This window comes from Scyliorhinus torazame, chromosome 14, assembly GCF_047496885.1.
Source record: "Scyliorhinus torazame isolate Kashiwa2021f chromosome 14, sScyTor2.1, whole genome shotgun sequence".
Taxonomy (NCBI): Eukaryota; Metazoa; Chordata; class Chondrichthyes; order Carcharhiniformes; family Scyliorhinidae; genus Scyliorhinus; species Scyliorhinus torazame.
The window spans coordinates 207,551,561-207,576,562 of NC_092720.1; the positions used below are offsets into that span (position 1 = coordinate 207,551,561).

General features: G+C 46.7%; 1 protein-coding gene across 1 annotated transcript; it reads left to right on the top strand.

Moving 5' to 3' along the window:
• Window positions 1-136: 136 nt before the first annotated feature.
• nelfe (negative elongation factor complex member E) lies at window positions 137-24,846 on the top strand. The gene is made up of 10 exons (XM_072475535.1): window positions 137-347; window positions 2,439-2,508; window positions 5,068-5,213; window positions 7,388-7,462; window positions 10,281-10,318; window positions 13,124-13,587; window positions 16,427-16,562; window positions 18,252-18,306; window positions 18,516-18,618; window positions 22,277-24,846. The coding sequence occupies exons 1-10, from the start codon at window positions 273-275 to the stop codon at window positions 22,351-22,353; spliced, it is 1,239 nt and encodes a 412-aa protein (XP_072331636.1). The 5' UTR covers window positions 137-272; the 3' UTR covers window positions 22,354-24,846.
• The last annotated feature ends 156 nt before the right edge of the window (window positions 24,847-25,002 follow it).

Below are 25,002 nucleotides of genomic sequence, written 5' to 3' on the forward strand. Positions count from 1 at the left end.
AAAATTCATCATTAATAATTCATTTTTTACCTACAAGTGAACCAAGAAATTGTTTTTTTAGAAAGATTTGAAGTCTCTCAACAGAGAGAAAGTTAAATTGTTGACTGACAGAAATTTAGGTTTCATGGATCAACGGTCCCTTCGACGTCAAGGAGGCGTCGGACGTCACTGGTGTGCGCCGCTGTTATCATTTCATCCCTTTTGGTAAAAAAGAAAACGATTCTTTGGATTACTGGATTAAATCGGCGAATTGCTGGGAGGAAAAGGGAGTCATGACTCTGTTCCCGTCCGCCCTCAGTGAGGAGGAAGAGGCTCTGCAGAAGAAATATGCTAAACTCAAAAAAAAGGTGAATGGAGGTCTAGTGATCACTATGGCAACATATCAGGCCAGAGGGGCAATTATTGTCTCATATTGACCCGTCCCAGGTCCAATGATCACAATGGCAACAACCAAGACCAGAGGGGCAATTATTATCTCATATTGACTGGTCTGCAAGTCCACTGGTCACCGTGGAAACAACCCAGGCCAGAAGGGCAATTGCTGTCTCGTATTGACTGGCCCTCAGATCCAGTGATCATCATGGCAACGACCCAGGCCAGAGGGGCAATTATTGTCTTGTATTGGCGTGTCCCCCCCAGGTCCAGTTATCACTATGGCAAAAACTCAGGCCAGAGGGGAAATTATTGTCTCGTATTGACTGGCCTCCAAGATTGGCCTGGAGCCTCCATAAGTTAACAGTTAATTCCTCAGATGCTATTGCAAGCAAAAGGCTTGTCGCAATATATTTTTAAAATTTGTTTACACGCTTTACATTTATAAGAAATACAAGTATTGGAGATGGAGTGGGCAATTAGAGGTGGGATGTCGTGTGATCAAACTTCCACATCTATGTCGCATCTGCTTTAGTCCTGTCAGCATCACAGACTAATGTCCATATTCTGCCAACATTTCCATGCAAGTGAATGGCATCAGCTCTCTCTATCTCTTTGGTAGTCCCTCAAAACTACAAAAGATTAGCTAATACATCCCAAGGCTGGGACCTGAGCATGCAATCTGTTAGCATGGGGAGGCCAGTTGTGTTGCAGCTACCTCACGGTTATGGCTGACCAGGAAACTATCCCGCTCTTACTACCGTAGGCACATTGGAAATATTTGCAGGTTGATGATCAACCGCATTATGAGCGCACCTTCAGTGTCCATCAAGTCCCAGACTTGAACTTGGAGCTTCTGGCTCGGGGTAGGAATACAATCGGGTGGCATTGTGGCCTAGTGATTAGCACTGCTGCCTCATGGAGCCGAGGACCAGGGTTCGATCCCGGCCCCAGGCACTGTCGAGTTTGCACATTCTCCCAGTGTTAGCATGGGTCTCACCCCCACAACCCAAAGATGTTCAGGCTAGGTGAATTGGCCACATTAAATTGCCCCTTAATTGGAAAAAAATAATTGGGTACCCTAAATTTATTTTAAAAAAAGAGATAGGAACACAATCTACTGCGCTGTATTCTTTTCCTATTCTATGAATAGGTTTAACCATAGTTGGCAACCCTTATGTTCTGCAGAGAGTGAGTCTGGTTGGGATTAGGGTTTGGATGGTGATCAGGATATGCAGATATAACTCGGTCCTCCTTTCGGTTTCACACATTCTGCTCCTTTGTATTATTCCATGATTTTAAGTCCATAATGTGTCAAAATCTTACATCTGTGTTCAACTCCTCTCAAGAAAGCCAAAAGTAATACACTTGGTAGCACACTCTTCTGAGTCAGACAGTTTGTATGTTCAAGTACCACTACAAACCCTCGAGCACAAGATCTAGGCTGACACTCCCAGTGAAGTACTGAGAGTGTGCTGCCCTGTCGGAAGTGCTGCACTGTCAGATGACATTTTAAACCCAGCCCACTCTGGCTCGCCCAGGTGGATGTAAAACAAAACCCCACAGTGTTGTTTGAAGAAAGGCAGGGGAGTTCACCATACTGTTCTGAGTGAATATTCATACCTAAGCCAAGATCACTCAAAACAGATTGTCTGGTCGCTTCCACATTGATATATGTGATAGCCTGCTTTGCACAAATTGGCTGTCGCATTGTCATGCATTAGAGCTGTGCTTCAAAAGTACTTCATGTAAAATGTTTCAGGAGGTCCTGAGGTTGCGAATGGCGGTAAAGAAATGGAAATCTATTATCTTCACAGTATTGGATTGGTTAGGTGGAGGGGGAAGAGCTTTACCACTCTGAAACTAGTTATTTCTTTTTTTGCATAAACCTTACTGAAACATAGTCAGTTCCAATGTACAGCTCTTGATGTGCGAAGGTTTTAGGTTAGACCGTCCGCATGGTCTGCGTAAGCGTGGAGGGCTGAGAGGCCTGTTCCTGTGCTGTACTTTTCTTTGTTTTTTATGCCAGAGCCTTGTTCTTTCTGACTTTGCAATTTTCCTTGCAGAAAAAGGCACTGATGGCCTTGAAGAAGCAGAGCTCAGCAGCGCAGACCAACCAGGGCGGCATTAAACGATGTGAGTACTCCAGGATAATGGACCGATTACCCCAGTTTATGTTGTTTTAGTGTTGAGTGTTACAAAAAGTGAAATGCAGGTATATCAAGTGATTAGGAAGGCGAATCGAATGTTGTCATCCATTGCAAGGAGAATGGAATAATAACAATATTTATTAGGGTCACAAGTAGGCTTACATTAACACTGCAATGAAGTTACTGTGAAAATTCCCTCATTGCCACATTCCGGCACCTGTTCGGGTACACTGAGGGAGAATTCAGAATGCCGAATTCACCTAACAAGTATGCCTTTTGGGACTTGCGGGCGGAAATCGGAACGCCCGGAGGAAAACCACGCAGACACAGGGAGAACGTGCAGACTCCGCAAGACAGTGACCCAAGCCGGGAATCGAACCCGGGTCCCTAGCGTTGTGAAACAATGCTGCTAACCACTCTGCTACCGGACAAAAGTTGGAAAAGATTTGCTACAGTTGTGTATGGTGCCGGTGAGACACAACCTGATGTTCTGTGGTTGTTTTGGTCTTCTTGAGAAAGAATTGAAGCAGTTCAGAGAAGGTTCGCTCGACTGATACCTTGGCGGCACGGTAGCACAGTGGTTAGCACCGTTGCTTCACAGCACCAGGGCCCCAGGTTCGATTCCCGGCTTGGGTCACTGTCTGTGTGGAGTTTGCATGTTCTCCCTTTGTCTGCGTGCAGCACCTCCGGGTGCTCCTGTTTCCCCCCACAAGTCGCAAAAGACATGTTTGTTTGGTGAGTTGGACATTCTGCATACTCCCTCAGTGTACCCGAACATGCGCCGGAGTGTGCCGACTAGGGGATTTTCACGGTAACCTCATTGCAGTGTTAATGTAAGACTTGTGACAATAATAAAGATTATTTTTATTATTCTGAGGGCGTTGAACTGGTTGGACCTATAACCATTGGAATTTAGAAGAAGGAGAGGTGGTCTTATGAGATCCTGAGGAAAATTAACACGGTGGGATATTGAAAGGATGTTTCCCCTTATTGTGGGGACTGGAGCAAGGGGGCACCATTTAAATATAAGGATGGGTTTCTAAGTCCTGCCGCACCAGATCAGCATGACCAAGCTCCCTCTACATCTTGCACACAACTCCACTTCCTGTGACAAAGGGAGGTGAGAAGAGCTGACTTTGCAGAGGTGGATTAGATAGTTGGGATGTGGACGTGGTAATTTTGATATACTTCTGGAGACTGAACCTTGACTTTTGGACAAAAGGCACGGGAAGCTCTTTGTACAGACTGATCAGCAAATGGAGTTGGGAAACTACGGGTTTCTCACTTTTGGTTCTATTTCTCTTTGTGGAATTTCTTTTCTTTCCAGGCTTACTCTGGCTCCCAGTGAAGCACCTTATTTTGGATCCCTTGTTGGCCTCGCCTAACTCTCTCTATGTAGCCTCACCCAGTCCCCTAACACTCCACCTGGGCCCCAAGCTCTGGAATTCCCTCCCTAAAACCTCTCCACTTTATTTTTCATTTTTCCAGATGCTCATTAAATCTACCTTTTCTGACCGAACATCCCCATTATCCTTTCCACAGAATCCATACAGTGCAGAAGGAGGCCATTCAGCCCATCAAATCTGCACCGTGCCTCTGAAAGAGCACCCTACCCCGGCCGACTCCTCCCCCCTATCCCCTACCTAACCTGTGCAAATCCCCGGACACTAAGGGGGCAATTTTATCATGGCCAATCCACCTAACCTGCATATCTTTGGACTGAGGGGGGAAACCAGAGCAGCTTGAGGAAACAAATGCAGACGCAGGGAGAACTTACAAATTCCACACAGTCACCCAACGTCGTTGAAACCACGTCCCTGGTGCTGTGAGACACCAATGCTAACCATTGTGCCAGCCTGCTATGCTGCCCATTATTGCTGGGTCTCAGATTTGGTTTGATTATGTTCCTGCCAAGTGCTTGCAATTTCTTGTCTCTGTGGCTCACTTTCTGGCATTCTCTCTGTCTAATTCTGCCCACCACCAGCTCTCTCTGGCTCTATTTTCATGCTCCTGTCCCTACCTATCTCCTTCTTTCCCCCACCCCTCCTGTCTGCCTGTGAACACAACTTGGGGAAAATTTGGACAAACAAATTATGGTTACAAGATAGATCTCCCATGTTTCCACACTAAGTTCAAATGTTTTGAAAGGTACGTCTGTTTAACTCTCTTCTCTGTTTGGCATTTCAATATACATTTGTGTCAAATGGGGGAGTGGGTGTGGAATTGACATTCTCCAGCTGCCTCTCACTCTGCCTGTCTGTCACTGTCTTAAAACAACTTTACATAGCGTAACCTAGCAACTGCCTACAACCTCCTTTGAACCTGTGTGGTCTGCACCATGCTGACTGCTCAGTTGCTGCACCTCCAGATTGTAAGGGAACATCTGCAATACTTAATGTACCCTGGCATCTTCCAGTTCTCTTGTCTTTTCTCTCTCGTTGCCTTATCTTCATCTTGGGTATTGTTCATTTCTTAAATTTGAGACAAAAATATACTGTTCTCTATGTTCATGAACAATGGAAACACTCGTATCTCTCTTGTGCAGCTCTCTCTGATCAGCCCATCATTGACACCGCAACAGCGACAGAGCAGGCAAAGATGCTGGTGAAATCCGGAGCTATCAGTGCCATCAAAGCAGAAAACAAAAACTCAGGCTTCAAACGCTCCCGAACATTGGAAGGGAAACTAAAGGTGAGGAGGAACAGCCTTGCATTTATATAGCATCTGCCCCATCCTTCCGGCCAATCGGCTATTTGTGTGGGGCTGTCACTGACAGTTTTTGTGTTCTTATGTTGGGTAATTTGCTCGGGTTCAGCATCACAGAATTGACCCCAAAGGGCCCGCGATCCTTGTATAGAATTCTTCCCCCCCCCCTCCCCCCCCCCATGATAGAGTGCCCTGATAGCACCCGTGTTTCTGCACAGCTTTTCCCATAACGGGGCCCGCACTTGCCCTTCTCTTCCCACCAGCCCCTCTTCCGCTTGCTGCGGCTCCTTGTCGGGATCCCTCATTGCCTTACGAGCCCCCGATTAGGGTCTAATTCTTTGAATAGAGTTACTGGTTCCCCTGATGGGAGCATCATTTCTGCTGTTCGAGCCTCAGTCCCCTGCTGGGATTCTTCCTCCTCTGATGGAGCATTCACCCCACCAATGGAGCCTTCAGTCTGTTGTGAAGCAAAGTGTGCCTTGACTTGCTTAACATATCAATCATAGTTGCGAGCCAAGATTTTGAACAGCAAATTGCCATTGTGCTAATTGGATACAGTACATTCTGCCAGCTGGTTTCCTTGAAACCAACATGTGTATCTATCTGGGAGTTTCAGTAATCATGTCCTTTCCAAACTGGATCTTCATCTTTGGCTGGCCCAATTTGTAACCATGTGCTCTGAAGAGTGCAGGTGATAAAACTGCATATTGACATGGGCAAAGGACATGGGGGAGAGAATCTGTCGCTCAATTTAATTGGTATAAAATGGGTTCATGAGTTTCACCTGTCAGCCACGTCCAGTTTCATAGTCATAAATTTTGGGGGGCATGCAGAAAGGCATTGGACCCAACAATTTCATCCCCAACCTCCCACCTTCGCATTATGTTGCTCTTGCCAATTTTTTCAGAGGCTCATTCACTCGCCCTTCATTCAGTCATATTTTAAGCTGCACTTTACAGAGCTGCCCTGGTTACTGACTCCAGAATTCTCCCGCTCACCCAGAGTCTCCATTCTATCCCCAAATTCCTTGGGCTGAATTCTCTGTTGCCCAACAGATATCGTAAACGGGGATCGGGTGGAGAATTGACTCCGACGCCCAAATTGGGGCCGGCGCCGGTTTAACACCGGTCAGCCATGCTCCGCAACCTCGGAAGTGGCATAATGGCGTCATGTGCCGTTGCAACGGCATTGGCATGTCATCGGCAGGCCCTCCCTCGATGCTCCGCCCTCGATCGGCCGAGTTCCCGAAGGCGCAGGACACGTGTGGTCTCAGCGGTCGGGAACCCGGCGTGGCTGCTCCGGACTGTGTCCAGTGCCGCCACACTCGGATACGATCTGGCCGCTTGCCCGGAGGGCTTCTGCGAGTGCTGAGGGTATCGGTGGGGGATGGCCAGGGGCTGGCGGATGTCGGGTCTGCACAATGTTGTACGGCGCGACCGCTGCAGGTTGTCAGCCGTGGGCATGCGCGGCCGGGGACCCGGCAAATCTCTGGCCGTTTTTGACGCAGGAGCCGGGAGTTTCATCCGGAGCCATTGCTAGCCCCTCACTGGTCCCAGAATCAGTGAGGGGTCAGCACCAATTTTTTGGTCGTAAAACTCCCACAAATTCTCCGTTCGAGTTGGCACTTAGCCACTGAAACGGAGAATCCAGCCCATCAGTTTTAATCTGTTCATTGAACAGCTCCCCACAGTGAACAATTTGCCCAGACAGATTTGAAGTTCAATTTATTTACTTGTTCCTCATAACTCTATTTCCATCTGTCACCCAGCCAATTGTACTTTAATTCAGCAAGTCTGGCAACATCTGTAGAGGGAGAAATAAAGTCCGCGTTTTGAGTGCGCCTGACGTCTTCAGAACTGAGCTGTGTTCCAAAGAAGAGTCATATTGGATTTGATTTATTAACTCTGTATCTCTCTCCACAGAGGTTGCTGTGCTTTCTATGCCTTTCTGTTCTTATTTTAGATCTCCAGCATCCACAGTATTCTGCATCTGCTTTATGGCTTAGTGCCGGATGGATGTTGTGATTGTGTGGAGAGAGTGACTGTGCACTGTTGTCGGAATGTTTGGTGCTGGACATCCCAGGACTGAAGTGCCTTTGTGAATGAATGGCCAAAACTCTCAGCATGTCCCTGCTGACTTGCATTGCTTTATCTCGACAGGATCCTGAGAAGGGACCAACTCCGTCATTTCAGCCTTTCCAAAGAAGTGTCTCGGCTGACGAGGAGAACTTGGAGGTCAGTTCACAGTCGAGGGTTAGCTCTTGTAGATATTTAGATGGGTGAAAGCAGTGGTTAGGTTCTCCCCCCCCCCCCCCCCAAAGGATCCGGGGCCCTTGACAATAAATGATCATCCAGTAGTCGTCCAGCCCGACATAGCTGGACAGTAATCGTTTGGAGTGATTCACCTGATCTTCATCCATCCTGTCTGGTTTTCATTCAGTGGAACTAGTGGAATAAAATTGATGAGGATTGTGTAAAGATCCAACAACAATCAATGAGCTTGATACCTTCCAGGACAAAGCAATCCACTTGATTGCACCCCCTTCCACAAACATTGAATCCCTCCATCACTGATGAACATGTGTACCATCTACAAGATGTACTGCAGGAACGTACCAAGGTTCCTCAGGCAGCACCTTCCAAACGCATGATCCAGAAGCACAAGATCAGCAGATAGCTGGAACACCACCATCTGGAGGTTCCCCTCCAAGTCACTCATCACCCAACTTGGAAATATATCGCCGATCCTTCACTGTCGCTGGGGCAACATCCTGGAACTCCCTCCTTAACAGCGCTGTGGGTGTACCTGCACCTCCGGCACAGCAGCGGTTCGAGAAAGAACAAAGAAAATTACAGTACAGGAACAGGCCCTTCGGTCCTCCCAGCCTGTGCCGATCCAGATCCTTTATCTAAACCTGTCTTCTATTTTCCAAGGATCTACTTCCCTCTGTTCCCCGCCCGTTCATATATCTGTCTAGATGCATCTTAAATGATGCTATCGTGCCCCCCTCTACCACCTCCGCTGGCAAAGCGTTCCAGGCACCCACCACCCTCTGCATAAAAAAACTTTCCACGCACATCTCCCTTAAACTTTCCCCCTCTCACCTTGAAATCGTGACCCCTTGTAATTGAAACCCCCATTCTTGAAAAAAGCTTGTTGCTATTCACCCTGTTCATACCTCTCATAATTTTGTAGACCTCAATCAGGTCCCTCCTCAACCTCCTTCTTTCCAACGAAAACAATCCTAATCTACTCAACCTTTCTTCATAGCTAGCACCCTCCATACCAGGCAACATCCTGGTGAACCTCCTCTGCACCCTCTCTAAAGCATCCACATCCTTCTGGTAATGTGGTGACCAGAACTGCACGCAGTATTCCAAATGTGGCCTAACCAAAGTCCTATACAACTGTAACATGACCTGCCGACTCTTGTACTCAGTACTCCGTCCGATGAAGGCAAGCATGCTGTATGCCTTCTTGACCACTCTATCGACCTGCATTGCCACCATCAGGGTACAATGGACCTGAACTCCCAGATTACTCTGTACATCAATTTTCCCCAGGACTCTTCCATTGACCGTATAGCCTGCTCTTGAATTAGATCTTCCAAAATGCATCACCTCGCATTTGCCTGGATTGAACTCCATCTGCCATTTCTCTGCCCAACTCTCCAATCTATCTATATTTTGCTGTATTCTCTGACAGCCCTCCTCGCTATCTGAAACTCCACCAATCTTAGTTTCATCTGCAAACTTGCTAATCAGATCACCTATACCTTCGTCCAGACTCTGGCTGGCCCTGTGGATTCAGAGGGTTTGGAAATCAGAGGAACTTGCTATTTTCCACTTCCACGTCTTCCCATTGGGAAACTGGTGGTGGGAAGAGTCCCAGGCGGTCAGTCAATGAGCAGGTTTGCGCCCATGCCAGATTCGCCGTGATGGGGTGCAGGGATCTCAGGATCCTTTCCCTGGAGGCCAGCTGCAATAAGCAAACAAATTTCCCTCAACCCCACAATTGAGAGGCGAAATGGATTATTATCCCAGCTACCTACCTTTTGCAGAGAATCCCTCTGATCTTCAAACCTGCCTGCCTGGATTGATGAACCCCCTTGTCCTCCTGAAAGGCAGGAGGTATCACACTCGGCCACCTGATCGCATTTAGGCTAAACCATCAGATTTATTTACAGCTAAAGTTATTACATAAGGTACAGGGAGAATCTTCTGGTACAATTACATGTTGCAACAAAGAAATATACAATATGAACGGTTTCAATCACAACAGTGCTCTAAATATTTGGAATCCCTTTAATTAGTTGTTTAGCTGAGGACCTGATGAAACACTACTTGTGGTGAATTCCGAATGCATCCTCCTCCCACCCCCTCTTGTGGAAATAGGGTTTACAGGGCAGCCAAATCATTAACATTGGACTGCTGCCCAATTATGTTTCCTGCCATATCTTTGCAATCCGGGCAGGCAGGTTAGCAGATCAGAAGGATTCTCTGCAAAAGGTAGGCAGCTGGGATAATAATCCATCTCGCCTCTCAATTGTGGGGTTGAGGGAAATTTGTTTGCTTATTGCAGCTGGCCTCCAGGGAAAGCCGTCCTGAGATCCCTGCACCCCATCACGGCGAATCTGGCATGGGTGCAAACCTGCTCATTGACTGACCGCCTGGGACTCTTCCCACCACCAGTTTCCCAACGGGAAGACGTGGAAGTGGAAAATAGCAAGTTCCTCTGAATCCCAAACCCTCCGAATCCACAGGGTCAGCCAGAGAGAGATTTGCAGATCAGATTCTGATTGTTGATAGCAAGTAAACGTAATTCCTCCTTGCCATAATCTGTCAGCAGCTTTAAACCTCGACTTTCTGCTCACGGTGAAGACCTTCATGTCTGAGATCACCGCCTGATGAAAGCCCCATTTAAAGCTCAATATTCTGTCGCTTTAAAGTTATAACAGGAGATTCCCCAGTTTGAGGGTCTGCTTCTGCCACAGCAACATATTACCATTCTTTGTCCCATCTTGCTGTTAATCAGTGCATCTTCATCTCCTAGGTCTCCAAGCGTCCGCTGAGGAAATCTCTTTATGAAAGGTACTTATCTTGTTCTTTCTTTCTGTAATTATTTTTGCATCTGAATTGCTGGCAGTTAAATGACCTCTCTTTACCTGGTTGAGGGCTGAGAATGCGTTTCTGCTGGCAGGGCAGGCAGCTGAGACAGGACCTGCTGTTTGCAAACTTTGATCTGCAATCTACAAACAACAGCAACTTGCATTTATATCGCACCCCTAACAATAAATCATCCCCAGGCATTTCACAGGAACATCTCAGAATTGAATTTGCAGATGATACAAAGCTTCGGAGTATTGTAAACTGGGAGGAGGAGGAGGACGTAGAACTTCAAAAGGACATGGACAAGACGGTGGAATAGGTGGATGGGAAAATGACAGTTAAAAGGTAATGCAGAGAAGTGTGTAGTGATTAATTTTGGTAGGAAGAACATGGAGAAACAATATAAAATAAAGGACACAATTTTAAATGGGTGCACAGGCGCATTGGGACCGGATGTATATTTGCATAAATTGCGGAACAGCAGGACAGATTGAGAGAGCAGTTAATAAAGCATGAGAGTAACTTTGGTTTTATTAACAGGGGCATAGAGCACAAAGACAAGGAGGTTATGTAAATTTTGGTTTGGCCACAACTGCAGTATCGTGCCCAATTCTGGGTGCCACACTTTAGGGAAGATGGCACGGCATTAGAGAGATTACAGAAAAATTCACAAGAAGTTCAAGGATGAGGAGCTTTAATTACGTGGATAGATTGGAGAAGTTGGGGTTGTTTCCCTTGAAGAAGAGAAAGTTGATAGAAGATTTGATGGCAGTATCAAAATTTAAAGGGTGCCTGGGCAGAGTAGCTGGGATGAAATTGTTCCCACTAGTGGAAGAATCGAGAAGGAGAGGGCACAGATTTGTGGTGAATGGCAAAAGAAGCGATGGAGACAGGGTGGGAGACTTTTGCATGGTGAGTGGTTACGATCTGGAATACGCTTCCTTTGAGTGTGGTGGAGGCAGGATCACTCGAGGTATTCAACATGGAATTGGAATGCTGTCTGAAATGGAAGAATGTGCAGGGATATGGAGAGAAGGCACGGCAAGGCAGTCAATGGGTTGTTCGTTTGGAGAGGCGGTCCCTAATGTCACACGGAGGTAGGAATATGCTTGGGAGCATCATGTTATGACTCAGCAGAGGCCGTCATGAAATAGGTATCTGCCTCTTATTTTTAGAAATATTTTGCATCAGTAATGAAGTGGCAGCTGCAGTGCGACAGATCTAAGACGTTAAAATCCACTTAAATGTCTAGCGTGCACCTCACCAAAGTGCGACTTTTGACTCTGATCACACTTTCTTGATTGCACTTCAAAATGACCACGATAGGGGCTGAGGAACAGGAGTAAGCCTTGTAAGGTCCTTCAACCTTGCTGCACCATTCAGTAAGATCATGGCTGATCTGGTTGTGATGTCAGCTCCACTTTCCTGTCTGTCCCCCGTAACCCTCAACCCTCTTTCCTAATGCAAATTTGTCTACCTCTACCTTGAATTAATTTAAAGACCCAGCCCCACAACTTTCTGGGGAAGAGAATCCCACACACCAGCGACCCTTTGGGCAGAACATCTCTGTCTTAGAAGAGAGACCTCTTATTTTAAAGCTGCGTCCCCTAGTTTTAGTCTCCAACCCTGGGTATCCACCCTGTCGAATCCCCTCAGAACCTTATTTGTTTCAATAAGATCACCTCTCATTCTGCTAAACCGAATGGGCCTAATCGGTTCAACCTTTCATCGTAAGACAACCCCTTCATCCCGGGAACGGGTCGAGTGAACCTTCTCTGAATTAATTTTAAAGCAGTTATATCTTTTTAAAATACGGAGACCAAAATTGTATTCTGGATGTGCTCTCAGCAAAATGTATTTACTGAAGTGCCACGAATGCCAACTGGCTGGAACCTTTGCAGGGATTGTTGAGAACAGCATCTCATGTAACCCCTGATGAGTAATATGATGGAAGATGTTGTCTCTGGCTAAGCAACGCCCTGATTTTAAATTCTAAATTTTGTTCTCAAAGCTGTGCATAGCCTCTCCCATCCCTATCACTGTAATCTCTTCCAGCCCCACAACTCTCCAAGATATCTGCGCTCCTCTAATTCCGGCCTCTTGAGCATTCTCAATTACAATCACTCCACCATTGCTCACCGTGCCTTCAGTAGCCTGGACGCCAAGCTCTGCAATTCCTTCCCTGCACCTCTCTGCCTTGTTTTCCTTCTGAAAACCTACCTCATCAACCAACGTTGTGGTCATCTGATCTCCTGCTTCTTTATGTGTTTTTTTATATTGGATTTCTAGACTCTGAAGGCATCAAGGGATATGGGGAGATTGTGGGAGTAAGGCGTTGTGCTCGAGGATCAGCCATAATCGTCTTGAATGGTGGAGCAAGCGCCAACAGCCGAACCACCCACTCCTGCTTCCTATTTTCATTATTTCTATGGGCTGCAACAGTTCACCACCACCTTCTCGAGGGTAATTGGACGTGGATAATAAATGCCAGCCTTGCCAACAACACTCCCATCCCATGAAAGAATTGAAACAAGATTATGGTTAATCTTTACCTCAGCTCCACTTTTCCTGACTCCCACGTGCTGTGATTTATTGTCCAACACTCCTATGAAACGACTTGGGTCATTTTGTTACATTAAAGCTGCTATATAAACAGTGTTAAAAATCAGCCACTCTATATAGATTGTGATGAAACTATTATGTTTTCTCAGTGTAGCTGTTGGTTGGTGGGGTGCGTTGGGGAAGGGCATTGAGTGATAAGCAAAGTCCTTTGTGTTTTGCCCTCAGTTTTGTCAGCTCCAGTGACCGTGCACGGGACGGTGAGAAAGATCGGGAGGAGGAACGTGAATCCGGAAAGGAGCCAGATCGAGAGAGCTGCAAAGACATTGAGCGGGACTTGGATCGCGGAAGAGACCGCGACAAGGGTCGAGACAGGGATCGGGACCGTGACAAGGATCGGGACCGTGACAAGGATCGGGACCGTGACAAGGATCGGGACCGTGACAAGGATCGGGACCGTGACAAGGATCGGGACCGTGACAAGGATAGGGACCGTGACAAGGATCGGGACCGTGACAAGGATCGGGACCGTGACAAGGATCGGGACCGTGACAAGGATCGGGACCGTGACAAAGATCGGGACCGTGACAGGGATCGGGACCGCGACAGGGATCGAGACCGCGACAGGGATCGAGACCGTGGAAGGGAGAGGGAAAGGGACAGGGATCGGGACCGTGATGGTCCCCTCAGAAGTAAGTAAACTTCCTTTCTCCCATTCCTCTGTTAACCTGCCTGCTTGAATTCTCCCAGGTAATCATTCTATTAGAAAGGTGAGAGGGAGAGAGGTGAATTAGTGCGTGTGAGGCGATAGTGTGTGATAGAGAAAGATGAGCGTGTGAGAAAGAGCTGTGTGTGTGCCTGAGGTGAGAGCACGTGACCCCCCCCCCAATTAACCAATTGAACCAAAGGAACAGCACACTCTTCCCATTAAAATAACAAAGTTAACTACTTTTTAAAAATATGATAACTTTTTAATTGTAATGTAAGAATTGTAATACATCGAAAAGACTTGTATAAATTAAGTTTTTGTGTGTTTGCACCTATTGTGCAAAAATAATCTTTTTTTTGTGGTTTAATTCTTCAATATAATCAGAATGTTTGTCAGGGGCTCCATCAGTATTCTTGGGTGGTCAAAGGATTTCCCTTGCCGTAAAAGTCTGGGAAACCCTGCAGTACGCCAATAAAAACCCAGTTACATCTCATTCAAGGTGTAACTTATTCAAGGATTTATACAATTGGGGGGGGTGGGGGGAGGTTTCCATTGATTCCACTCGATGGAAGTGCCTGAACAGTGCACACTCTGGAGAAACGTGGCATCGCTGACAGCAGCCTCTGGTTTTTCCAAGATACCTGTGCGTGAGTTGTCCCCAGAAGTTTGTTTCAGAGGGGTGATGGTGGCGGACGCTGGCAGTTTTGCAGTCATTACCATTGCAAAATATGGCCAGTCAAAATGTTCAACATCAAGATAAAGACTCGTTTATACAGTGTCTCGGGGCATCCCAAAGCATTTTACAGCCAAATAAGTCGTTCTGAAATGTTATAATGTATGAAACCAGAGAATCAAGTTGCGTCACAGTGTGAGAATGACCAGATAATTTGTACCGAGTGATAATGCTTGGGAGCTAAACAATTGCCAGACTACTGGGGAAGAACTCTTCTCCTCTTCCAGTAAATAGTGACCATGGCAATTTTCTCTTCCACCTGAGGGCAGGCGGCACCCCAGTTTATCATGTCACCTGAAAGCTGGCGATTCCTGACAGTGCAGTGCTCTCTCAGCCTACACTGCAAAGGGATTGGAGTACAGGATTAAAGAGTGAGTAGTACAGGGTTTTAGTGAGGCCACATTTGGAATATATGTGCAGTTTTAGTCTCCACATTTAAGAAAGATATACTTGATTGGAGGCGGTACAGCGAAGGTTGACTGGAGTAGTCTCTGGGATGTGGCGGTTGTGCCATGATAAAAGGCAAAGTAAATTGGGTTTGTATTGTCTAGAGCTTAGAACGAGAGGCAATTTCATTGAAACGTACAGCATTGTAAGTAATTACGTTCACTGGTTGGGGAATCTAGAACACGTTTGGGGGGGGTGGGTGGAACACAGCATCCGGATAAGGGGCCGATCATTTATGATTTGGATGAGGAGACATTCCTTCACTAATTTTGTGAATCTTTGTAATTCTCTACCCCACAGAGTGTGCGTGCTCCATCATTGAATAGATTTAGCAACTGTACGAGAGTCCTCAACGCCTCTCCCTGGGACTGCTCTGTTCCCTGTAAGAACACTACTCACGACACTCTAAGTTGCTCTTGCTCGTGTATTGCTTGTTTGGCCCCTTGTTCCACACTGTAACCAATCACTATTTGTTGATGTACCATTTGTCAATGTACTCTGTCGATTATTCTTTTGTCTACAATGTATGTACTGTGTATGTTCCCTTGGCTGCAGAAAAATACTTTTCACTATACTTTGTGACATGTGACAATAAAAATCAATCAATCAATAAGGCTGGAATCGACAAATTTTTTGGTCTCGCGGAAATTAAAGAATATGATCAGGTGGGAAAATGGGGTTAACGCCTAAGATCAATAATGATGGTGTATGGGCAGCACGGTGGTGCAGTGGGTTAGCCCTGTTGCTTCACGGCAGCGAGGTCCATGTTCGATCCCGGCTCTGAGTCACTGTCTGTGTGGAGTTGCACATTCTCCCCGTGTTTACGTGGGTTTCGCCCCCACAACCCAAAGATATGCAGGTGGATTGGCTAAATTGCCCCTTAATTGGGAAAAATGAATTGGGCACTCAAAATTTATTTTTTTAAAAAGCAATGATGGCATTGAAAGACGGAGTTGCCCTGGACAAGACGTATGGTCCACCCCTGCTCCAATTTCTTATATTCTTGTTTATTGTCACGTGTACCGAGGTACAGTGAAAAGTATTTTTCTGCGAGCAGCTCAACAGATCATTAAGTACATGAAAAGAAAAGAAAATAAACACATAATAGGGCAACACAAGGTACATAATGTACTACATAAGCATCAGGTGAAGCATACAGGGTGTAGTGTTAATGAGGTCAGTCCATAAGAGGGTTGTTTAACAGAGGGTTGGTAACAGTGGGGAAGAAGCTGTTTTTGACTCTGTCCGTGTTCTCAGACGATTGTATCTCCTGCCCGGTGGAAGAAGTTGGAAGAGTGAGTAAGCCGGATGGGAGGGGCCTTTGATTATGCTGCCCGCTTTCCCCAGGCAGCGGGAGGTGTAAATGGAGTCAATGGATGGGAGGCAGGTTCATGTGATGGACTGGGCTGTGTTCACGACTCTCTGACGTTTCTTGCGGTCTTGAGTTGGAGATTAATTCATAGGGATTGACTGATTAGCAAGTCAACAGCTCCCTTATTGTTATATCATGTGACTACCAGAGTAGTAGAAGTCAACAAAATGGATTTTTGAGAAATTCCTGTTCATCAACAGACCTAGGGTACAAGAGGTTGAACAAATTATTCATGGTGTGCTTCACCTCATCTGCTTGCTTCTCCCGCAGGAAATGACTCTTTCCGCGCCCCACGGAAAGGGAACACTATCTACGTGCACGGCCTGGGAATGACTGAGGAGATGCTGAAGAGCTCCTTCTCCCATTTCGGGACCATCGTCAACTTGACCATTGACAGCCCCAAGAAGTGAGTGATGCACTCGGGTGACTCGGTGCCTCCAGCCGGCCCTGAGGTTGGTGGCCCGGGACCGCGTCCCCCCCCCCCCCCCCCAGTGAACAAGATGGATTATCCATACCCGCAGCCATGGGGAATGCTCATTTCTCCCTCTGTGGCCTGTTTCCCATCATGGCCTTGCCCCTCCAGACATCTGTAACCTCCCTCCAGCCCTACAACACTCTGAGAACTTTGCATTCTGCCACTTCTGACCTTTTTGTACCTCTCCCAATTATAATCGCAGCACCTTTAGCTGCTGAGACCCTGCGCTTTCGAATTCCCTGCCTAAACCTCTCTGTCTCTTTCTTCCTGTCAGGCGTACTTTAAAACCTACCTCCCCATCCAAGATATTCTTATAGCCCTTGTGTGGCAAGTGTTAAATCTTGTCTGATTAACTCCACTTTCCTGTCCCCAATCCTTGACTCTTGTTAATTAAACATCTATCTAACTCGGCCTTGAACATATTTGGTGACCCAGTGCCCACCACTCTCCCTGGATGAGAATTCCAAACACTAATAACCCTCTGAGGGAGAGGACGTTCCTCCTCATCTCTGTCTTAAATGGAAGATCCCTTATTTTGAAACTTGTGTCCCCTAGTTCTAGATTCCCTTCAGGAGGGGAAACATCCTCTCCACTTCTACCCTGTCAAACCCCCACAGAATCTGATACGCTTCAATGAGATCATCTCTTATTCTTCTAAACACCAGTAATTATAGACCCAACTTGCACAACCTTTCCTCATAAACCAACCTTTCATTCCTAGATTCAGCCGAGCGAACCTCCTCTGACCTTTCAATGCAAGTATGTCCCTCTTTTGGGCAGCACAGTGATGCAGTAGTTAGCTCTGCTGCCTCATGGCGCCGAGGTCCCAGGTTCGATCCCAGCTCTGGGTCACTATCCGTGTTCAGTTTGCACATTCTCCCCGTGTTTGCGTGGGTTTCGCCCTCACAACCGAAAGATGTGCAGGATAGGAGGATTGGCCACGCTAAATTGCCCCTTAATTGGAAAAAATGAATTGGGTACTCTAAATTTATTTTTTAAAAGTATGTCCCTCCTTAAAGGGACTAAAATTGTACACCGTACTCCATGTGTGGTCTCACTAATGCCCTACACAGTTGTAACAAGACTTCCTTACTTTTATATTTCACCTCCCTGACAATAAAGACCGTACTACCCTTGGATGCTGTGCCAAAGAGAATATCTTCTTCCAAAGAGAAAGCCCTTCTCCAAGGCAGCAGTGCACTATTTTTCAACACTCTGTCTCACTTCCTCCACTGTTGGCATCTATGAAGGGAGAAGGGTTAAGGTAGTGGCACCTTCACTCATCATGTGGACTGAGAAACAGAATCAGCATGGCAGCTCACCCTAACAGTTGAACCCAGAGTGTGGAGATGGGTTACAGATGGCATTCTGTAACTGGCCTGTAGTCAACCTGGCTGCAGTCTGGCCCCACTCGACAGTCGTCTGTCTGACTCCGAGTTTCACCATTTGGAATCCCAGTCCCACTTTTCCTATTCCTCCCATTCCCTCCCTCCGGCACACCCTGCTCACTGTTCCACAATGCTGCCTGTGTTTCAACAGTGTTTGTGACACCACAGATATTGCTGCATCCCATCTGAACCGTGTAGCTATACTGATCTTTTATCTATCTGTTTATTACAGCTGTGCGTTTGTCACCTTTGAGACAATGGAGTCCGCAGATCAGGCAATTTCAGAGGTAAGGAACCGTTGCTGCAAGGCCCATGTGTCTCACTCTGATTTCTGTAACTGTGCACCGCGGGCATGTGTATGCATGGGAGTGTACGTGTACGTGTGTGTGTGTGCCTGCATGTTTGTGTACATCTTTTTCTCTGGTGTTTATTGCTGATTCCTGGTACTGTGCGAGACTACTCCATGTTTTGAGGTTTGTTTTTTCTCTCTTAACAGCTAAATGGCAGCATGGTTGGTGATGTGTACTTGAAGGTGATGATTGCTCGTAAACAGCTCATGTTGGAAACCGCCACAGGGAAGTCTCTATGGGGAAGCCTAGGTAGGAGAAGTCTGCCAATTCACAATCCTGTCGTAGTTTGTACTGATGTTATTGTGGTTCATAGTTTCAGTAACAGGCTGCCTCAGACTGAATTATAAGAATGTGCTTGGACTGAAAGCTTTCAGCAATTAATGCCTTATTAAATGTCATTTCTCCCCTTAACCATGCTGCTGCTTTGTTTAAGAAGGTTCAAAGCTGTCAACCAAATATGTCTTGCAACTTGATCCTTTCGTTGTGCTCGACAAGTCTTTGTATGTCACCGGCTGAATGTTATTGCCTGGTTCAGAGAACTAACAATGACCAGCCTGTTTCCCATGGAGGTAGAGTTGTAACCTTAGTAGATCAAAGAGTCACGAGGGGGCCATTTAGCCCTTTAAGCTTACTGTGCCATTCAGTGAGATATGATTGATCTGTGATCTAATTCATTCTTCCCCAATACCTGCGATTAACAATTAATGATTTGTTATTATTTGTGGAAGTGTTCCAAATTTCTCCCACCCTTTGCAAGTTTCCTAATTTCGCTTCTCAATGCTTTTTTTTTAGAAAATATTTATTGAGGCATTTATAATTTTAACAATCTTAAAAGTCAAATTTCAACAAAAACATAACAAAATAACCAACAAACCACCCAAGCACAAACCCCAGCCGACGTGGCTCACACAAACAATGCGAACTTCCCCAACCCCCCTTCCGTTAGTTCTCCTATCCTTACTCGTCTCTCCCATGCATCCCCTTTCCCCCCCGCCCTCCCCTCCTGCTGACAGCTTAATTTTTCTTGAAGAAGTCCATGAACGGCTGCCACCTCCGAGCAAACCCCTGCAACAAACCCCTCGAGGCGAATTTAATTTTTTAGAGTCTGAGAAACCTTGTCATGTCGCTCACCCACATCCGCGACTTCGGGGGCTCTGAGTCCCTCCAACCTAACCCGGCCTCCAACTCCCCAACTAGGTCTTCTTGCCACGTCCTCTTCACCTCCCCTATTGGGGCTCCCTTCCACTCCATCAGCTCCTTATAGATCTCTGAGACCTTCCCCTCTCCTACTCCTGCTCTCGACACCACCTTATCCAGTAGCCCCAGGGGCAGCAAGTGAGGGAAGGTCGAAACCTATCTCCGCACAAAATCCATCACCTGCAGGTACCGGAACCCATCCCGCCCCCCCCCCCCCCCCCCCCCCCCCCTCCCCCCCTCATCAATAAAGAGACCCCAAATCTCTCGATCCCCACCTGCTGCCATCCTCCCCCATACCTCCCCCTCAAAGAACAAAGAAATGTACAGCACAGGAACAGGCCCTTCGGCCCTCCAAGCCCGTGCCGACCATATTGCCCGACTAAACTACAATCTTCTACACTTCCTGGGTCCGTATCCTTCTATTCCCATCCTATTCATATATTTGTCAAGATGCCCCTTAAATGTCCCTATCATCCCTGCTTCCACTACCTCCTCCGGTAGCGAGTTCCAGGTACCCACTACCCTCTGCGTAAAAAACTTGCCTCGTACATCTACTCTAAACCTTGCCCCTCTCACCTTAAACCTATGCCCCCTAGTAATTGACCCCTCTACCCTGGGGAAAAGCCTCTGACTATCCACTCTGTCTATGCCCCTCATAATTTTGTATACCTCTATCAGGTCGCCCCTCAACCTCCTTCGTTCCAGTGAGAACAAACCGAGTTTATTCAACCGCTCCTCATAGCTTATGCCCTCCATACCAGGCAACATTCTGGTAAATCTCTTCTGCACCCTCTCTAAAGCCTCCACATCCTTCTGGTAGTGTGGCGACCAGAATTGAACACTCAAGTGTGGCCTAACTAAGGTTCTATACAGCTGCAACATGACTTGCCAATTCTTATACTCAATGCCCCGGCCAATGAAGGCCAGCATGCCATATGCCTTCTTGACTACCTTCTCCACCTGTGTTGCCCCTCCCCCACTATTCTGAATGCTTTAATTGACAATACCGCTCTTAGCCCTGGACTCCCAATTCAGCAGAAATCGTGAGCGCGATTGAACCAAATGGGAACTATGCCTCATAGCGAGTGAATTTAACTGTGTTTTCCGGTGCTTGCAGCCGAGAAACGCACCTAGTCCCGTAGAAACTCCTCAGTGCAGAGAGAGAAAATAGCATCCCGATCTCTTGACCCTCCGAAGCCTCAAGTCCCTTATAAGGGGGTCCTTATTTTCCCGCATTTTCCTCCAGATCATTTAAATATAGCACAAACAGCAGAGGTCCCAGCACTGATCCCTGCGGAACACCACTAGCTACAGATCTCCATTCTGAAAAACACCCTTCCATTCTCTGTCTTCTATAACCAAGCCAGTTCTGTATCCATCTAGCCAGCCCACCCCAAATCCCATGTGATTTTAGTTTTTGTACCAGTCTGCCATGTGGGACCTTGTCAAATGCCTTACTTAAGTCCATATAAGCTACATCCACAGCCCTTCCCTCATCATTTTTCTTTGTCACCTCTTCAAAAAACTCAATCAAGTTGGTGAGACGTGACCTTCTCTGTACAAAACCATGCTGCCTGTCACTAACTAGTCCAATTTCCTCCAAATGTGCATATATCCTGCCCCTCAGTATATTTTCCAAAAGCTTCCCCACACTGATGCCGGGCTCACCGGCCTATAATTTGTTAAATTATTCCTGCTTCCTTTCTTAAACAAGGGAACAATATTGGCTATTCTCCAGTCCTCTGGAACCTCTCCTGTGGTCAAAGAGGATGTGAAGATATCTGTTAAGGCCCCAACTATTTCTCCCCTTGCCTCCCACAGCAACCTAGGATATATCCCATCCGGCCCCAGAGACTTATCGACCTTAATGCAATTTAGGATACTCAACACTTCCTCCTCTGATATATTGACGTTCTCAAGAGCGTTCACATACCTGTCCCTGACCTCAACATCTGTCATGTCTTTCTCCCTGGTGTATACCGATTCAAAGTACTCATTAAGGATTTCACCCACTTCCTGTGGTTCCACGCAAAACTTCCCGCCATTATCCTTGAGTGGGCCTACTCTTTCTCTTGCTACCCTCTCCTAATAGATGCATAAAAAGCTGAAGATGAAAAGCAGGGAGTGTGAGTATTATTAATCGGTGAAGCTGATTTACCCCCTGCTCACTGCCTGATGGTGGGCATTTGTTCAGAAAATGTACACACCTGTGGTATGCGACTGTGCATAAAATTAGCGTATGTGGCAAAATCAGTGTCAGAGGCTGGTCGATCATGTCTAAACACCCGAGAATGTAGCCCCATATCTATTCGACCACAGTGGTCTAAGCAGCATTTAGATCAGCACTTGACATGCTAGAGCATACAAGGTTACAGACCAAGTGTTGGAAAATGGGATTAGAATAGGCAGGCCAGCTCAGACACGATGGGCCAAAGGCCTCTTTCTGTGCTGTAAAACTCTTATTAATGCAATATGGTTTCTGAGCCAATCTGAAAATGCCCATTTGGATCGTGTTCTTCCGGAGTGGGAATTGAATGTATGCCATGCTCTTCTTCCTCTAACGTAGAGAGCACTGGTCCATGCTGATCTTCAGCAGAGTAGAGACCTTCAGGAAAGCGATGGAGGTGTTCTTATTTTGTGAGGGTGGGGTGAAGTGGAATGGGTTGCCCCTGCTCTAACAGAAGCTGTTCTCTTGCCCTCCTCTCCACAGCGGTTCAGAACAGTGCCAAGGGGTCACACCGTGACAAACGTAGCCAGGTGGTGTACAACGAAGATTTCCTGGGATAACCTGGGAGCCCGAGATCAAAGGAAGAAACAACAAAGATTGAATGACTGTAAAGAAAGCAAAGCCTTGGGAGGAGGTGGCTTGGATTTGTCTCGTGTTTTTTTTGTACGGACCCGGTACCCTCCCCCCTTTCCCCGCCCCGCATTACCTCCTCATTCTCACTTCTTCGCCTCGCAAATGTTGTGTAAATTAATTTTAAGAGAGTCGACTTTTCCAAGTCCAACCTCCACGTTTAGATCATGTTCTGAAAGCTCCGATTCTCAATTTTCACTCGAGCGAGAGCCAGATGATGCTTCCTCAGTTTTAAATGCCTGACCACCAGATCCACCAAACAATATCACCAGGCACGTCCCAACCACAACCTGAATAAGAATTGGACAATCAACAATGTCCCTTGTACTTGCCCGAGACTCTCCCTGGCCTGCCACCTTGGCCATTGAAGCTGTGGGCCCCAGGATGTGGGAAGAAGTGCTCCCTCACATCACCCTGAACTGCCTGCCTCTTTTTTTAAGTACCTATGCCCTTATTCTGGTCTCCCTCTGTCAGAGGAGATAGTTTCTCTCTAACTACCCCATTAAATATTTTAATTATCGAAGGCACCTCAATTGGATCGCAACCTTACAGAAGGGTTTACAGGCCATTGAGTCCAGCAGCTCCTCCCCCCAGTATATTCATCTCACCCCATCTGCATGTCCTTCTATTCTTTTCTCCCTCATGTGATTATCCAGATTTCCCCGGAATCCATTCCTGTAGCCCGTACCTCAGCTACTCCTGTGATGGCAAATTCCACATTCTCACCACTCGCTGGGAAAGCAATTTCTCCGCAGTTCCCTATTGCATTTATTAGTGTCTGTATTAATAGGACTGGAATAATCTTCACTGCATCTACCCTACTTAAATCCATTTGTGGTCTTCAAACCGTTATAAGTTAGCCCCTCCGCCTCTCTTTTCCAAAGAGCTCCTGTCCGTTTCGCCTTTTCTGGAGGGTATAACCTCTCGTTCCTGATGTTATCTTTGTGAACTGTTCAATGCAATTATGCCTCCCTATCCTTTAAGCCTCGTCTTTGGGAACCTGCCCTCATAACGGTACAGAGGCTAGCACTGATGCCTCACAACGCAAGAGACGTCAATTCCAGCCTTGGGTGAGCTTGTGGAGTCTGCACTTTCTCCCCATGTCTGCATGGGCTTCCTCTGGGTGCTTAGGTTTCCTATCACATTCCAAAGAAGTGCCGGTTAGGTGGACTGGCCATGCTAAATTACCCCTTAGTGTCCAAAGCAGTGTTATGTTGAGTTATGGGGTTACGGGGCAGGATGGGGGAAGTGGGCCTAGGTAGGGTGCTCTTTCAGAGGGTCATAGAATTTACACTGCAGACCTGATGGGCTGTATGGCCTCCTTCTGCACTGTAGGAATTCTATGGTTCTATTCTATAACTTGACCCCTTTAGGGCCCAGTTATCATTCTAGAGCATCTGTGCTGCATCCCCTCCAAGACCAGTATAACCCTCATGTGATTGTACCCACATTGATAGTACCTGTGCCAGGGCTGTGGCATCACTAACAGGGGCTGTTCAGCACAGGGCTAAATCGCTGGCTTTGAAAGCAGACCAAGGCAGGCCAGCAGCACAGTTCGATTCCCGTAACAGCCTCCCCGAACAGGCGCCGGAATGTGGCGACTAGGGGCGTTTCACAGTAACTTCATTTGAAGCTTACTTGTGACAATAAGCGATTTTCATTCATTTTTTTTCATTCATTGCTCTTGAGTCCCCCAAAATGTAACTTCCCAATAAATGCAGCAATGCCCTTATGAGGTAGGGGAAATGGAGGTAAACGTAGGTTCCATAGGGTCCTTTGAATCTGTGACCCAATTTCCAGTTGTCACTCCATGAAAGCAAACACGCAGGGCTTTTAAAGCTTGGGTGGTTTGATTCCACAATTCCTGTGGTTTGCCGTTGTTCGTGAATTCTTGCAGCTTTGTGCATGAAGTCTGTTTCATCACTACACTGGAGTGACAGTTTTCCAGGGTTTATAAAGCGTTCCTTCTTAGTGGCGAGGAGAGGGGACAGGAGATAGTGAAAATACTGCAGAGTGCACAATTATCGAACTGATGTGCATCCTTGGCACACGTGGGCCCTGGCCTTGCTGCTTTGGCTGCATCACTGCAATGCTGTCTGGGTTGAGAAGTGAGATTCTATCTCACGGAGGGAGGGGATGAACAGATGGAACTGTGGGGGGTGTCCAGACTTTATCTTTGTGGTTCACCTCCTCTCCATCCCCTGCCTACCCGAACCAAAAAATGCAGACACTCCCATCAGTTGTCCACAGATGTTACAGTCTCAAGAAATATAGATGAAATAATGGGAGCCATTCAAGTGTCATAAAATGAAGTAACCATTTGCAAATCTGGAATCCTGCTCGGAATATTTTCTTTTACCCCAAAATATCTGACTGTAAATAATGCATGATTTGTTTTTATTAAATTAACCGTTGGAATGTTCTATCAATGTGTGGTTTGCTGTGTACGTGACAATCTATGGGTAAATGTGTTAATTGTACATCCATCTGTTAATGCTGTTGAACGCCGCATTGGTAGCTGGCAAGTGCTTGGTGTAGAATTCGGAACTGGGATTGTGGGTCCTTGCCCGGATGAGTGC